The 17,705-nt window shown below is 34.6% G+C and overlaps 1 protein-coding gene across 1 annotated transcript in view; it reads right to left on the minus strand.

Moving 5' to 3' along the window:
* Positions 1 to 17,705, minus strand: part of SDK1 (sidekick cell adhesion molecule 1) — a 619,404-nt gene that overhangs the window by 586,675 nt on the left and 15,024 nt on the right. Inside the window, exons 2-3 of the mRNA XM_008068469.1 lie at positions 12,157 to 12,263; positions 9,711 to 9,858 (exon numbers count right to left, since the gene is read on the minus strand). Of these exons, the coding sequence (XP_008066660.1) occupies positions 9,711 to 9,858; positions 12,157 to 12,199 (191 nt within the window). The 5' untranslated portion in view covers positions 12,200 to 12,263. The remainder of the gene's footprint in view (positions 1 to 9,710; positions 9,859 to 12,156; positions 12,264 to 17,705) is intronic.

The following is a 17,705-nucleotide window of genomic DNA, read 5'->3' on the forward strand; positions in this document are numbered from 1 at the left end:
ACTGAAGACTGAAGCTCCTGGCTCTTTATCTTCCTCCACCTTCTTCTCCTGTTTCCCAGCTGGCTGAACATCCATGTTGACGACCATCTCCATGCTATTTCAGGCCCCCTAAACTTTGTCTACCCCAACAGAAGTTCCATTCTGAAGTCTAGATTCCAAATATCCCACGTGTTCCCAATTTTTCAGGAAATCAGACACCTGCAACAGTTTACACATCAACCCTCTAGAGAGGAGACAGCACAGAGGTGGGGGGTAGCCTACAGGATGACTTCAGAGAGGCTGCATGAAGCCATGTGTCACCCAACAGTACTGCTGGGGTGGAGTCAGTAATCTATTTGCTGACCCACCTGCATACACCCACTGTGATTCCAAGAGGATCAAATTTCACCCCACAAAAATATGTCTGCCACTTTTCTCAACTGCATCACCAAATTCCTTTAAATGGGTGAAGTCTACTATTTGGAACTGAATGGAGCAACTAAAATGAGGAACCTGAGGTGCCTAATATACCACTTCTTCCTTGCCCACTGCAATTATTCTACCAATCAATAGATTATTGCAGTCTTGTGACTCTATCATATTTAAACACCCTTTACTTCCTCCAGTATACAACTCAGAGACAGCCAAGACCCATCACCCTGTTGTAACACCCTCAACATCTTGGTTTCCTCACTTGCATGTAATAGTTAGGCTAGACTGCAAACTTCTTTGAAAAATTAACAGCCATATCTACAACTGCAAAGAACTTCTACACTTTATTGAAGAAATTCATTACCACAAACTGCAAATGTGCACTTGCACTCAAGTTTTCCCCATAAGCCTCACGTTTCAGTAGTTTGTTTTTGACTATCTAAGTGATTATATAATACCTTCTCTTCTTGTAACACCTCTCACTCTAAGCTCATAAGCTCATCCAAATATTCAGAGGAAAAAAAATCCACAATAAATCCCTCAATTTTCCACAGGCATGTTTATCAAACAACATGCATTCGTACTATATGCTGGCTTTTGTCCTGTTAGAGTAAAAGTTGCCAGACTTTGATGAGTCACTGCATGCAGTCATGAAGGTCATGTATCACACAACTCCAGGGCCTCCTTCTCACACCAGTCTATGGATGCCCACATTACCTTTGCCAGGACTTGGCTCCTCCCAGGATACTCACACACACTTGGATTTCCACATTCTCCCTTCTATTGGGAGAACACATAAATATTCTCTGGCACTTCCCACATTTCATGTACCCACTGTGGATACTGCACCATTTCCCTGCAGCCATTCATAGTAAAAAAACAAAACAAAACAAAACCAAAAGTTACCTCAACTTGCTATCTCCACTTTCTTATCTTTTATTTAAATATTTTTAAATTCTAATCATTAAAAATTTCCTAACTAAAAACAATAATAAAATGAAGACCAAAACTTCTAATACTCTATTTTCTTCCAGATTCAGTATCTTTCTTCCTCAAACTCATTCTTAGATCTTTCAACAATGTTCTTGGAAATGCTCAGTCCTGTCTGAAAATATCTTCATTTTTCCTTCATTCTGGAATGTTGGCTTAGCTAATACAGAATTCTATGATGACATATTATCCCTTGGTATTGCAAATATATTATTATATCTTCTCTATTATTGTTGTCAGCTATCATCTGATTGCTGTCCCTTTGAGGCAACATGAATTCCATGTATGGTTGCTTTTAAGATTTCTTCTTTGTCTTTGATGTTCTGCAGTTAGAGTATAACAGGTGTGGGTTTGGATTTATTTTTATTTATCCTAATTGGAGCTCATTTCTGCTTTTTGACTCTGATGATTCATCATTTTAGGAACTAGCTTAGCAGTGATCTCTTTGAATGTTATCTTTCCCCCATTCTTGCCAGTCTTTCTGAAACTCTTAGATGCCTACTGATTAGTCTATCCTCTAAATCTCTTAGTCTTTCTTCTACATTTTCCATCGATTTATCCCTGTGCTTTATTCTGAGTAATTTCTTCAGACCTACCAGAACAATAAGTCTCACTTTAGCTGCATATTGTCTGCTCTTTCACCCATTCAATTGACTTATTAAATAAATGAATACATTTTTCACAGTAATAAGTTTTTTTTTATTTGGTTCTTTTAAAAATCGGTACATTAAAAAAAATGTCCAACATCATTAGCTATTAGTTAAATAAAAATTAAAAACACAATGGGATATCATTATATACCTATCAGGGTGACTGAAGTAAAAAATCACGACAACACCAAATACTAGTGAGGAAGCAGAGTAAGTCAATCATTCATACTTTGCTGGTGGACTATAAAATGATACAGTCACTCTGGAAAACAGTTTGGCATTTTCTTAAAAAAATATTAACATGCAAGTACTATCTATCAATCCAGTTATTCCATTCCTGGGCATTATGTTTGTGTGTGCATGTGTAATCAAGTTTTATATTCACACAAAAAACTGTACAAGAATGTTTACAGCAGCTTTATTCACAATGGCCAAAAACTGGATACAACCCAGATGTCTTTCAACAGGCAAATGATTATATAAACTATAATATGCGCATACTAAGGAATACTACATAACAAGGACCAACTACTGATATATATAACAACCTAGATGAATCAGAAAAGTTCACCAAGTAAATAAAGCCTATCCAAAAGGCTACATACTGCATGATTCCATCTATGTAATACCCTGGCAATGACAAAATTATGGAAATGAAAAACAAATTAGTGATTACCAGGATTTGAGAAGGGGGTGAGGGCAGAAGGAAAGAAGTTGTGACCATGAAAGGGCAACACAAGGAATCCTTGTAGTGATGGAAATGTTAAATATCCTGACTGTATCAATTCAACATTCTGGTTGTTATATTGTACTAGATTTGCAAGATCCTACCATTTGGGAAAACTGACTAAAGTACATGGGATTACCCGGTATTACTTCTTCTGACTGCAAGAATCTACAATTATCTCAAAATACTGTGTTTAGTTAAAAATGGGAAGAAAAAATGACAAATACTGTATAAGTCCACTTATATGAAGTACTTAGAATAGGCAAATTCATACAGACAGAAAGTAGAATGGTGGTTGCCAGACATTGGGGGAAGGAGGGTTTGGGGAATTATTGTTTAGCGGATACAAAGTTTTATAAGATGAAAAGATGTTCTGGAGATGGATGACAGTGATGGTTGTCTAACAGTATGAATATACCTAATGCCACTAAGTATGCCCTAAAGTGGTTAAATAATACATTTTATGTTATATTTTACCATAATTTTAAACATTTTTAAGAAATAAAAAAGAAACCCTTTCCAGGACATCCCACTGTATTGAGAATAATATCCAGATCCCTTCCCAGATTCTGGGGTCTATAGGGTCATAGTTGCTTCAGTTTAGCAAAAACATAAAGTTCTTTCTTGCTTTTACTTCCTTTGCCTGGATCATTCATCCACTAGATGTGTGATGCTGGCTCCTGTGCATCTTTCAGATATTAACCTAAGAGAGAAGCCCAGCACAGAAGGGAACAGTGTGGACTCAGGAGCCAAACAGTTCTAACACTGACCAGCTGTTGACTTCTCTATGCCTTAGTTCTCATCAGGAAAGTGATGACAATAATAGTACCAACCTTCTAGGCTGCTGTGAGGATTAAGTGACTCATTATATATAAACCCTTATAATAGTGTCTGGCACTCAAAAATCATTAATTCTTGTCATTATTAAATATTACATTGAGAACAGTATAGAAAGTATGTTAAATGAATGAAGCCATATACAAAAGATTTCATATTCAATGACTCCATTTATGTAAAATCTACAACTGGTAACTCTAACCTGAGGAAATAGAAATTCAATTAGTGGTTAGAGGAAAGGGTTCTAACTGCAGAAGGGGATATAAGGGAGATCTCTTGACTGGGATGACAATGGCTACTATGGACATATTTGCTAAAATTCCTCAACCTATGTGCTTAAGGTCTGTGTATTTTGTTGTATGTAAACTAGAGCTCAATAAAGTGGTTTTCAAAATGTCAACTCCAGAGACAGGCTGTCCTTCCCCACTCAATTCAACCCCCTCCAGCTCAAGACTCTCATCCTACCATATTCACACACTTACATCATTAATCTTCACCTAAAAGTATCCTATTTATTAACCTGCTTCCACACTAGAGCACAACCTCATCAGTGATGGTACTTTGGATGCCTTATTCCCCTTTATGTCCCTAGCAACCCAAACCGTACTTGGCACTGAGTAAGTACTTAGTAAACATTCATGGCACGCATAAAGGAAAAAGGAGGGGTAGACACAGCTGTCCACGTGTACCCCTTCCCATAACAGTATCAGGAAATATTGACACCAGAAAGGATCTTAAAAGTAATTAGTAAATCTTCCTCATTTTAAACAAAAGAAAATGGAGACACACAAAGAATAAGTAATTTGCCTACAGTCAGAGTTATGGTGTATCTCCTCAACAAAATGGCTCTGTTCACACATATAGATATACCCTATAAACATTCACAAAATGCCTATAAAATATAAAATTTTTTAAAGCACATTATTTTGAAAGCCCAGTTAACTATACAAATATTATTAAAACCAGATGTACTTCATTCAAGCATTAAGTTGTAACTTCCAATGCAAGTGCTAATTTAAATGAATCTTTCTTGAAGCAATTGAAATGAAATGGTAATAAGTTAATGGATGTTCAAGTATTTAAGCATGGACAATTATGAGTCCGACTGTTTCTAAGTCACCTGGGATGCTGTTTACTGCCTATAATTCACAATCCAGATCATTACTGGCAATTCATCTATTGCAAAGCTGACTGGAGGATTTAATCTATAAACTTCGCATTTCCAGGAAAACCACGTGCAAGAACACTTGTGCTTACATATTCCTGTCAGGGAGGCTGCAGGATGAAGTCTGAGCACAAGAACCTGCAATTAAGTAAAAGAACGGCATTGTACAGAACAAGTTTTTTTGCCCTAATCTGATAACTACCAACATAAGTTAGTTCATGGAGGTAAAAGAAATATTGTATACCATTAACATTCACTTTTCATATTTTGAGAAATGGAGAAAAGAAAATATATCGAAACCAAAATGACACAGAACAATTTTAGTATCAAATTAGACTACATTTAAGGCAAAACTATTATCATCTTCGATACACAAAGATAGCATACTCTTTGCACTCAGTAAATCAGAGAAAGAAACATGCATGTTTTTCTACTTCTCAGATAAATAAAACCTATAATTACCTATGCAAAATTCTGAATATAACTTATTCTCAATTCTTTCAAAATATTGCTTGCCCTTCCAAGATACTTTTCCACTCCATCAACAGCATTTTTTTCTTGAGATTTGTTCTTTTTTTTCTTTTTTCTACTGAGGATGTTTGCAGATATTACATGATTTTTCTTCACATTCATTCATTTAGCCACTACAGCACTGCATATCTGCTATGCATAATACCAGGCCAGATAGAGTTATAAAAACAAAAATACTTTAGGTGATCAACACCCCAGGAAGGCAGAAAACTATTTGAGTAGACAGGACCTACACATGTGAACAGTCAATTCAAGATAAATAACAGGATGCTGAAGTTTTTACTCTTGTTACAGAGTTTTGACTAAAGCCATAAATCTCAGGACAATGGTGTTTTTAAGATCCCAAGAATTCTGAAGAGTGCCTGCTAAGAGATAGTCAAAGTAAATCCAGGGAACTACCTCTACTACATATGGAGGAGAAGGAATGCTTAGCCTTTCTCCTCCCAAAAGGAAACAGATAAAGCTTGGGAGAATTAGACCTCTGTTCTCTAATGTATAAGCCACAGACACTGGAACATGACTCTTACTGGTTAAACATTGAAGGCAAGATTAAAGCCTGAAAGCAAGATGTTGAAAGAGAGTTGCCAGCTCACAGGCACATGCCTGTCATAGGGTATGGACACTAAATCTTAACTGCACTCATGGCTAAGTAGTTTCCTTTTTCCCACCCTCCCACCTTCCTCCCACCTGTATTAGCTCCCTGTTGCTTGTGAAACTTTAGATGACCTATGCCAAGTAACTGAACACATCCACAAGTTCCAGGAATTAAGACCTGAATGTCTCTGGGAAGCCAATTACATTGTTAATTTGTTCCTTGCTCTTTGGGCTTCAGGAGCAGCCTTGGTTACCACTAAGTCCTCTAGTCCTCTCCTATTGGTTCAGTTCTGTAATTCTCTACATGTCCACTACATTTTCTTTTTGTATAAGATAGACAAAATCAACCTCTGGGACTTGCAGCCAAGAGCAGTCTTTTTTTTTTTTAAAGACTAACTAGGTTGCCCTGGCCAGTTCCTAACTCCTGGGCTCGAGTGATTCTCCTGAGCAAATGGAATTACAGACCTGTGCCACTGCATCCAGCTCCAAGAGCATCTTAACCGATACAATGAGAGTCTTTGGGCTGGCCTACTGGCTTATTTGTTTTGTAGGTTTGTAAAGAGCTTTAAATACCATGAATACACCAATAACTCCCAAGTTTATCCTAGACTCTTTGCTGACTTGAGTCCGATATACCTGCTATATATATATATAATTATCTAATCCCTGACTCCTTTTAGCTATCTACATGCATCTCAAACGTAATGTGTCAAAAACAAATTGCAGACACCACTACCAACCCTTCCCCTATACACATAAAACTCACTTCTCTCAAGATCATCTTCCCTTTTCAGGAAAAGGTAACTCCATCCTATCAGTTGTTCAGGCCCGAAATCAGAGAGTTATCAATGGTTATTCTCTCTTTCTCATATATCCTATATCTAATCCAACAGAACTTTCAAAATTTCAAAATTACAGTATCTGACACTTTTTACCACCTCTATGCAAACCCAAGCTAACCTTTGTTATTTCAAATTGAAAGTTAGCCTTCTAAAAAATGAGAAGAAAAAGACTGAAGTAATGCACAAAAAATATAATCAAAAGCATGAAAAATGATTAGCAAATAAAGTGAAAAGATGAGTTAGCCCGATGCAGAAGAAAACACAGGATTTAGAGTCAAGCAGACCTAGATTTGAAACCCAATTCTGCCATTAGTTGTGTTGCCCTTGAGTAAGTTGTTTAACATTTATACTCTTTGGTTCTGATAGCTATAAGTGGAGCTAATTATACCTGCCTCAGAAGGCAATTGTAAGAGAAGATATGCTTAAAGTAGATACTCAATTAATAATAGCTAGCTCCTGTTAAGAGTATTAATAGGCAATTCAATTAATTTTTTCAGTTGGGAATCATTACACTTACTGTTTCCCTTAAAAATGAAAATAAATAATTTAATTGTAAACCTAAAGCTCCCATTTTAAAGGTCATGAAATAATGTTAAAAAAATAGGAGGAGGGAGAGGAAATTAGGTTCCTCCACCACGTAACAAAGGTACTCTCCCCCACTGTATTTGGGAACCGACTTCACATAAAGAAGTTAAAAACAGGAGCAGAAGTTTCACTTGTATTTCGATTTGTGCAAAGCACTTTGAGTCACATGTTCCAGTTTTTAAATGGCACCTCTGCTGATGTAGAACAAATCAAATGCCATCAGAGGTGCCTACCAACCATATGGGCAGGAGGAATACAGATGCCCTCTATCTTCATTCAAAAGCTGTACTTCCGTAGAAGTGGAAAGCAATTTTATTTTTTCCAATATCTTTCATATTATTATGATTTTTCATATTTATTCTTTTGTTTTTAAATTTAAACTTTTTTATTAATGCATAATAGATGCACATAGTTTCAGGGTACATGTGATAATTTAATGCACTCACATAACTCATAAAGATCAAATCAGTATACTTGGGATATGAAAGCAACATATCTTTGAATGATGTATAAACTTGTTGAGAAAAGCATGCACATGCAGATTTATGTTATCTTGAACAGCAGGTACTTAAAAAATGTGGTGTGATGATGAGGTAGAAAATATGAAACTAAAGGGCCTTGCAAAAGTGTAAATATCTATAATCTACCTCATCTCATCTCTTTAAAAAAAAAAGGCATACTGCATTATTTTACTGAAATTAGAGATTTATCAGTAGCTTCACAGCTGTAAGCAGACCATTTGTTTGTTATTACACTAAGTTAAAGAACTACTAGCATCTTTACTTTATTAGTTCACCAGGAAATAAAGTCTTCAGTATGCATTTGCCAGTTTAAAAAAAATTATGAAATTAAGTCTCCTCATTCTGTGCCCTTTCATACCTCTTGACTAACTGTTTTCTCATGAATATAGCCAGATCACAGACCAACAAATGAATTAATACATACTTATTTGCTATCAAGTTAAAATGATCTGCTGACATTAATTAAAAGCTCATCCTGGTACCAATTCCCCCCAATATTTATCCCAACATCGCCTAGTCATAATGTGCTCAATGTTGGAAACTTCCAGAATATTTGTACAAGAATGCACCTTAGCTCTCTTTTTAAAGCCTAACAGTCTACTAAGACAATGAAAAACTGATCCTCTGTTTTACCCAAACTCAAGAGGCATCTGTATGATTAGAATCAATATAAGGGCAGATACCTAAGTAACTTTTAATCAAATAAAGAAAAACTGATAGCAGCTATCCCTTTTTCTAAGGTATTTTTACTAGAATTTTAAAATATGGATTATATATATGTATATATTTCCATTTTTTCTGCTTCTAAACATTTGTGAAATAAGCTTATGAATAGTTTAGATTCAAGCAGGGTTCACAGGAATGGAGATAATAGGCAGAGAAGGAATTCCACAGATACTTAGGTAAGGGACAAAGTGAGTTTATTTTGCAAAGTTACTTTCATAATTGCATTTGAAACATATTCAGCATACTATCTTACACATATACTTATTGAAAAAAGAAAAACAAGAGTTTTCCCCCTCACTGATTTTTACCTAAATAAAACCACCTGAAAGCATAAATGTTTAACTTTAAGCATAAGCTTACACCTTTCATGATTCTTTTGAAAATGTTCATCCTTGAAGTCTTTATATTTAAAATACTATCTTAAATTAGATTTAAAATACTGTCTTTAGTTTGCAAAGTGTCCAGTTATGAAATATATATCAAATGTTATTTTTAATCACTTAAAGCTCCAAGTGAAGAAAACCTGTCTGGCATTAGATAAATATCTTGAATGTGAGATAGGCAAGAACACCTTGAAATAATGCTTAACTAATCACAAAGTAACTATTCTGCAATAGATGGGTGAACCACTAATTAGATGAAGGGAAATAAAACTGTCATGGTAGAATAAAAGGATGAAGAGAAATAAGCAGTAATTACTGTTTTATCGTTAGAGAAAGCAATATCAAACATGGCTCAATAAAAAGAGAGAAAAAAATGTCACAGCTCTATAAGTAAATACCAGCACCCATTAAATTAGTACTTGGAGCTAAACACAACTCAGGGATGACAATGACATCTTAAAAAGTACATTCAAAAAAAGAACAAGTGGACTGCAAAGAATAGGTAAGGTGCTTTAGTGTTAGGGCATGCAACATACTGAAGAATAACATTGCATGGCTATTTGCTTGAACTGCTTAAAAGTATCCAAGCTGGTCTTAAAATAGCTGTTGATTAAAGATTAAAGTAGGATAACTAGACTCTGCTGTTTTATCAAATCACTGGTAACCTTAATTGGGACACTTACTGTGCAAACAGTGCCCACAAATGTCATCAATTGTATGTGAAGCTTTAATGTTTGGAGTAACTTACATTCTGTTGCTTGGAATGATCTTGTGCCCTTCTCTAAACCAAGTCACTTGAGGTCTGGGGCAGCTGGTGATGTGTAATAAGTTTAAAACTACTGCATGTCCTTGAGAAACCGTCTTCCTCTGGTCCATATCCATGAAATTTCCCATATCTGCAGAGAAAAATGAGCCCTTTTAAGTTCTAGGAAACTTTTTTGGGGTGAGGGGTCAGAAATGGAAATAAGTACATATTATAATAAATTCAAAGCTCTTATCTCATTCAAAAATGGTTTGGGTATTGATCTAGTCTTTATTTTTTCATTATGTTCTCAATTATTCAAGTACAGTCACCATCGTTGCCACTCTTAACAACAAGATAAGCAAGACTGCACGGCAGTGCCAGTGAATGCAGATCTGGTTGTGAGTGAAGCAGGAAGCAAAGTCAGGCACCTCCAAGGTTCATAAGTCACACATTAATCAGCAGAATCACATGGCTTTTGTCTTACTGCAACATTACAAGCATTTGCAACTGACTCTAATATTCAAATGAATTGTTGAAAATCATCCTAGTGCCACATAAAACAGTTTTCACAGAAACTGTAATAAAATGCTTCAAGATATCCCCCAGTTACTAATTCTTTCATGCTAGTTCTACCCCGGCACCAGCCCTTTCTCTGCTCAGTTTCTCCTTCCATTCATTTCTGAGGTGACTATCTTCTAACAAATCTTTTGGGAGAAATATTTCCTAAGCATCAAAGAGTTTATGTAGCGTTCTCCCACTTCCATACTGTTGACTTAATTTGGGTCAAGTAAGTTTTGTTCCAATCTTTGTTCTACTGGTGAAAAACATTTCAAAAATGGGTCACAAGAAAAAATATCTCCATTAGAATGTGGGTATAAATGGCTAAATTTTAAATTAGTAACATTTGAAATTTTTGAAAAAATTTCTGTATTATGGTCAGATATAGATAAATGCATATACAGTTATAGAAAAATACTGATTTTCAAATTTAAATGTATATAAGTTTGAAGTATTCTATAGATGAACTCTATTGTAAATGGCTTTTTGATTCAGAATAAATTTTCTATATTACAGTGTCTGATATTTTGAGGGAAAAGATTAAAGAGACCAATGAAACAGATCAGGAAAATATTCATGGTTATTTTAAAACAGAATGAAATTTGTTATCAAAGGGAAGGAGAAAAGAAAGATTTTTTTAAATCTAAGAGCTAAAGAATAGAAACAGGGATATAAATAATTAATCAAGAAAAAGCCCAAAACTCAATTTTATAAAATAGAATTTACTATATTATAATAAATTCAAAGCTCTTAACTTATTCAAAAATGGTTTGGGTATTGATCTGTAGTCTTTATTTTTTCATTATGTTCTCAATTATTCAATTGAATGAAAGTTCTGAATTATTCTGCAGACAGATTCAACTGAGTGACTTCATCATTACAGTTTAGAAAAATTTTTAAAAACAATCAAACATGTATACCATTAGCAACTCACTCAGTCATTAGGCTCATGGTAGAATAGTAGAATAACTAGATATAATTTTATTTTATATAGTAACACTGAAAGTCACAAGTTTAACTGAAGTTAAAATTTAAAAACTAGAAAATGTCATCATCATTGAACAGCACAGCCCAACTTAGGAGTTCTTTGGTGTTTCCAAAGTCTGTATGATAAATTAAAATGTAATTCAAATTTTGATAATTATTTTCCAGATTTTTAAACAAAGAAACATTTTTACAGTAAATTCGAAATATAATAAAGCAGATAGGCCACTTTGCATAGATCCTACCCTTCACAGAATATGGATTCGAAAAGGAACTAAATGTTTTGCACAGGTCAAATTCACTCTTCTGTTTCTCATAAAGATTACATTAAAATTTAAGCTCCCTGCATTTTGATATTTCCTTCAGTTACTTTAAAAGTTTCACTCTCCAAAATGGATGTGTTCACTAAAGAACTAATAAATCACTATAATATTAATACCATCTGGGACATTTAGTGTTCATATACTTTTTTGCAATGCAACAAAAAAATTTCTGCACAAATCATACTTAGAAAAAACGGATAATGAGTTGAAAAACTTGAACCTAAGTGGGTTTAAGTTTTTATTTTATAAACATTTTGATTCCAAATATAATACAAAGAAACAGCAGCGGATTCAAAAAACAGAGAGCATCTTATTCAGTTTTTAAACCTCCCAGTGCCTTATAGGGTCCTTAATCTTTTCAACTTTAAAAAAAAAAAAAAAGTGGCATTTGCCTCCTTAGCCCTCTTAGCAGACCAGCTACACTAGTTGCTTATCTCTCACTGATTTTAGCAAGTAGTCTATTCTAAATAGAAACAAACATAAAATCCCAATTCCTACAATGGTTAAAAGTGATTTTCACTCTTTCCCACTGACACTTTATCTCTGTTCTTTAACATTTGAAGATCTCCTTACTATACACATACATGCGACTTGAACTTCTGATTTTCTTTGCAAGAGAGCTCCCATTCTGTTTCGCACCACGCAGCGGTAAAACCCAGCATCAAGCTTCTGTAAAGATGGAATAATATACCTGTCAAATACCAAAAAAGAAGTGTTAATGCTTATATCTAGAGTTAATGGTTATATTCAACAATTAGATGTTATTAGATCTAACAGCAGTGGCATCTCATCTAGTAGGTGCTCAACAAATATTTTATTTTTGGTAACCTAATATCTATGCAATCTTTCCCTAACCAAGACAATAGCTACAATTACAATTTATTTCTGAGATAATTTCACTGATATCTGTCTCTCCAACTAGGCTATAAATATTATATGCTAGGATCCCCATCTGTTGTATTTGTCATTGTATCCCTATCTGGTATCTAGCACAGTGCCATGCACATAGTAGATATTACTCATGAGTGGTTGGATGAGTGAGAAATGTTAAATAATTAAAAGTAATCACATTTAAACTAGCCCCTTAAAAATATTAATACTTTTCTTTCTACAGAATCTCAGATTCTAGAAATTATTCCTGGACCTGACAATAGTCTGTGTTGTATCACTCTATATGAAAGTTCAAATGACACACTTTCAGGATAAGATATAGAGGTCATTAAGGCAAAGAAAGCAATGGCTTCAGGACACTCCTCTCTCTAGTCATCTGAGTGGGCATCTCCCAACATAATTTATACATTTGCTTTTATTACTTCTCCACATATGCCCTGGCATTAACTTTAATTTTTTTGAATGACCAAAAGTCATTTCATTTCTCTTTTCCATTCTTGTGATTATAAGTAACCATCCTTCAAATCCATGTCTATCTAAAATTTTATTATATTTTCAAAAGAAAAAAATAATTAAAAGACATAGTTTCCATAAAAACCTTGTTTCAGGTTTACTGCTAGTTTTGTAACTTAGGATGTTTTAAAATCCACAGGCAAGTAAACAACAATCTCTTGAAGTGAGGTAGATTAGGAGGTGTGCCCACACCTTCTGATCTATCTCAGATGGTGTATTAATCGTCTTCTAGGTCATGTTGACAAATAAAGAGAAAGGTTTAAGCAAACCATATATACCTAAGAAAGAATTAATATCCTAAATACAGAAGGAACTCCAACACCTCAGTAGCTAAAAAACAAATAACCTAAGATTTAAAAGGTAAAGAAGCTGAATAGCCATTTCTCCAAAGAAGACATAAAAATGGTAAGCTGATATATAAAAGGGTACTTAATATACCTAATCATCAGGGAAATGCAAGTCAAAATCACAATGATATATCATCTCACAACCGTTAGAATAGCTAGTATTTTAAATTTTTAAATAAATAAAATAATAAAAAATTTGCTGGTGGGATTCAACAGTAGATTTTAGCCTGCAGAAAAAGAATCAGTGAACTTGAAGATGGACTGATAGAGATTAGTCAATCTGAAGAGCAGAGAGAAAAAAGATGACTAGCTCCTTGCACTGATAAAGGGCTTTGGTAAAGTCTCAGGGTATAAAATAAATGTGCAAAAGACAATCGCATTTCTATACACCAATAATAAACAAACACAAATAAAAAGCACAATTCCCTTCACAATAGTCACATAAAAAAATGGAATACCTTGGCATCTTCCTAACCAGAGATGTGAAAGATCTTTACAATGAAAACTACAAAACACTGCTCAAAGAAATCAAAGATGACACAAACAAGTGGAATATTCCATGCTCATAGATTGGAAGAATCAACATTGTTAAGATATCCATTCTACCTAAGGCAATCTACAGATTTAATGCAATACCCATCAAATTATCAGCAACATTCTTCTCAGACCTAGAAACAACAACACAGGAATTTATAAGGAAACATAAACGACCACAAATAGCCAACACAATCCTCAGCAAAAAAACCAAAAACAAACAAACAAAAAAACCAGGGGGTATCACACTCCCAGACTTTAAACTTTATTATAAAGCTACAATAATCAAAACAGCCTGGTATTGGTACAAAAACAGGCATATAGACCAATGGAATAGAATTGTGATTCCAGAAGCAAAAAATTTCTCAACCAACTCATCTTTGACAAAGCCTCCACCACCAACCACTGGGGAGAGGAGAACCTATTCAGTAAATGGTGCTGGGAAAACTGGCGGTCACATGCAGAAGACTAAAACAGGACCTCTACCTATCCCCATACACAAAAATCAACTCTAAATGGATCAAAGACCTAAACATAAAACCTCAAACTATAAGAACCTTAGAAAATGCTGGAGACACTCTTACAGAGTGTCCGGATCCAATTCCTGATCAAAACCCCAAGTGCCCATGCCATAGGAGATAAGATAGACAAGTGAGACCTCATCAAACTGACAACTGTCTGCAAAGCCAAAGAAACCATCAAGAAAGCAGGGAGACAGCCCACAGACTGGGAAAAAATATTTGCCAACTGTATGTCTGACAAAGGCCTAACATCTAGGATCTACAAGGAACTCAAACGTGCTGAAAAGAAAAAAACCAACAGTCTCATTACAAAGTGGGCAAAATATATGAATAGACAGTTCTCAAAAGAAGACATACGAGCAGCCAACAGCTACATGAAAAAATGTTCAGACTCACTAGTCATCAAAGAAATGAAAATTAAAACTACACTGAGAGTCAGAATGGTCATCATCAATAATGCAAAAAATAACAGATGCTGGAGAGGATGTGGTGAAAAGGGAACACTTCTACACTGTTGGTGGAAGTGTAAACTAGTACAGCCTCTGTGGAAAAGAATGTTCAATTCCTAAAAGTTCTAAAAATTGACCTTCCATATGACCCCGCCATCCCCCTACCGGGAATATACCCAAAAGAACGCAAACCACTCTATGAAAAAGATACCTGCACACATATGTTTATTGCAGCATTGTTCATAATAGCAAGAACATAGAACCAATCATGCTGCCCATCAAAAGAGGACTGTATTAAAAAAATGTGGTACATATACACAATGGAATATTATGCAGTCATAAAGAAGAACAAAATCATGAACTTTGCAGCAACCTGGATGGACTTAGAGTCTATAATACTGAGTGATCTTTCACAGGACCTTGAACAACTATCGTAATACTGTAAGAAAAGGATTGACAGTAGCAGGAAACTGCGGGGGTTGAGGGGGCAGGGAGGTGAGATTGGCAACGTGGAAATCTGCCTGGAGAGGAGGGGGGCATATCTCATTAACAAGGGTAACTGCACAATGAATATTTGTGCAACTAACCCTGAATTGTACCCCACAATTTTAAAATTAAAAATTAAAAAAAAATTTTTAAACAGCAAATGTTGGTGTGAGGAAAAATGAACAATTATTCATGGGAATATAAATTGGTGCAGCCACTATAGAAAACAGTATGGAAGTTTCTTGAAAAAACACATATACAATTACCACATGACTCCGCAATCCCACTTCTGGATATATACACAAAGAATTGAAATCAGGATCTCAAAGAGATATCTGCATTCCCATGTTCATTTGTGCATTATTCACAATAGCCAAGAAATGGAAACAACCTAAAAGTCTGTTGACAAATGAATGGATAAAGAAAATGTGCCTGGGCAACTTGGCAAAACCTTATCTCTATAACAAATAAAAAAATGAACCGGGTGTGGTGATGTGCATTTGAAGTTCCAGCTACTTGGAAGGCTGAGGTGGAAGGATTGCCTGAGCCCACTTGGTCAAGGTTGTGGAGCATGCCACTGCAATCCAGCCTGGGCGGCAGAGTGAAACTCCAATTCAAAAAAAAAAAAAGCCCAGAAAATGTAGTAAATACATACAATGAAATATCATTCAGCCTTAAAAAAAAAGAAAGAAAATCTTGCCATTTGCAACAAGATGGATGAACCTGAAGGGCATTATACTAAGTTAATAAGCCAGAAACAGATGGTCAGAACTTACAAAATGAATCAAAAACAGTCAAGCTCATGGAAGTGGAGGGTGAAATGGTGGCTGCCTGGGGATGCAGCGGAGGGGAAACGGGGAAGAGTCAAAGAGCACAAAATTTTGATTATATAAGATGAGTAAGTTCCAGAGATTTACTACATAGTATAGTGCCTATAGTTAACAACACTGTATTGCATATTTAAAAATTTACTAAGAGGGTAGATCTTATGCTATATACTTTTATTTTTATCACATAATAATAATAATAAGAAGAAGAAGAAGAAGAAAGAAAGCCGGAAAAACTTTTAGAGGTGATAATGAGGTTTACATCATACATTATGATGACAGTGTCCCCGGTGTATATTTCTCTCAAAACTCATCAAATTGTATATATTAATATGTACAGCTTTCTGTATGTCAGTAATATCTCATTAAAAAATAAAAACAGAATATTTGCACATTACAAGTGAATAAGATAGATCATATTTGAATGAAAAAAAGAGTAAAACTTGACACTTGGATGGTTTTTATTTATGAAAAGGTGTCTAGTCTATCATTAGACAGAAAAAGAACTCAAACCATAGCCTATTTTCTGAAAAGGGGAAAAGAAAATGCAGAGATGTTATTCTTTCAAAAGATGTTCTAGTTACAGTTATCTAAGGTTTAAAAATATTTCCTCATACAAAGTATAATCAGAGAAACTTTAAAAATCAAGTAAAAGACAAGGTGTATGGTATGCTTTATTTGCTCAACCCTAAGCATACCTTGAATCACTTATATTCAACTAATTGCTCATCTTTTTAGTCAAGTATGTCCAATTAGGCTACCTGAAAGATAAACTGGTAGGCATAATTTTAAGTGAATAAAACATTCAGACAATACAGGTAATTCAACATTAAGTAAATATTAATCAAAGTATGTTTTCCCTTAGATAACTTTCTTAAGATTCTATGGCAGGATTAATAAAATCTTATGAAAAGGAAAAATATTGCTGAGCTTTAATCTTAAAATTTTATTCTATTATGAGGAATAGTTAATCTTAAACAAAATTAATTAGTGAATCCAATCAGCATAATATCCAACTGAAGACAGAGTCAAAGGCATTTATTTAAGTCATAAATCCAGACTAGAAGGATGGGCAGCTTTGACCATTACATACTCTAATTAGAATAGAGAGGAGTGCTGAGATTAGTTTAAAATAAAGTCAACACAAGTTTTTGGAAAAGAAATAGCACAAGTTATGGGAGTACATAGTTGCGAAACTACACAGATAAACATATTTATATAATTGTTCATTCTTTTTCCTCTTTTGCAGTAGCTAAATAGATATTAAATTCTCATGAATTTTTGTAGTAATCCTATGTACTAATGCATAAAAATAGCACTGCTTTCAAGCAACAGGAAGAAACAGAGACAAAATTGAATATTGAGCATATGCTGTTTTGTACCATCTTTTAAGTCTAATGCCTCACCAGGGAAAAAAATACAAAAAAGTTGCAAAGTCCTCTACCTATTACAGGAAGTCCTACAAAAATTATGTTCACTCAACAGATGGGAATATTCATTGTAAGTCTATTGTTTATAAACACACATTTTTAAGCAGACAAATTTTCCTGGCTCTTTATAAGAAA

Source organism: Carlito syrichta, unplaced genomic scaffold (genome assembly GCF_000164805.1).
Source record: "Carlito syrichta isolate Samal-C Ts95f unplaced genomic scaffold, Tarsius_syrichta-2.0.1 Scaffold311002, whole genome shotgun sequence".
In the NCBI taxonomy this organism is placed as follows: domain Eukaryota; kingdom Metazoa; phylum Chordata; class Mammalia; order Primates; family Tarsiidae; genus Carlito; species Carlito syrichta.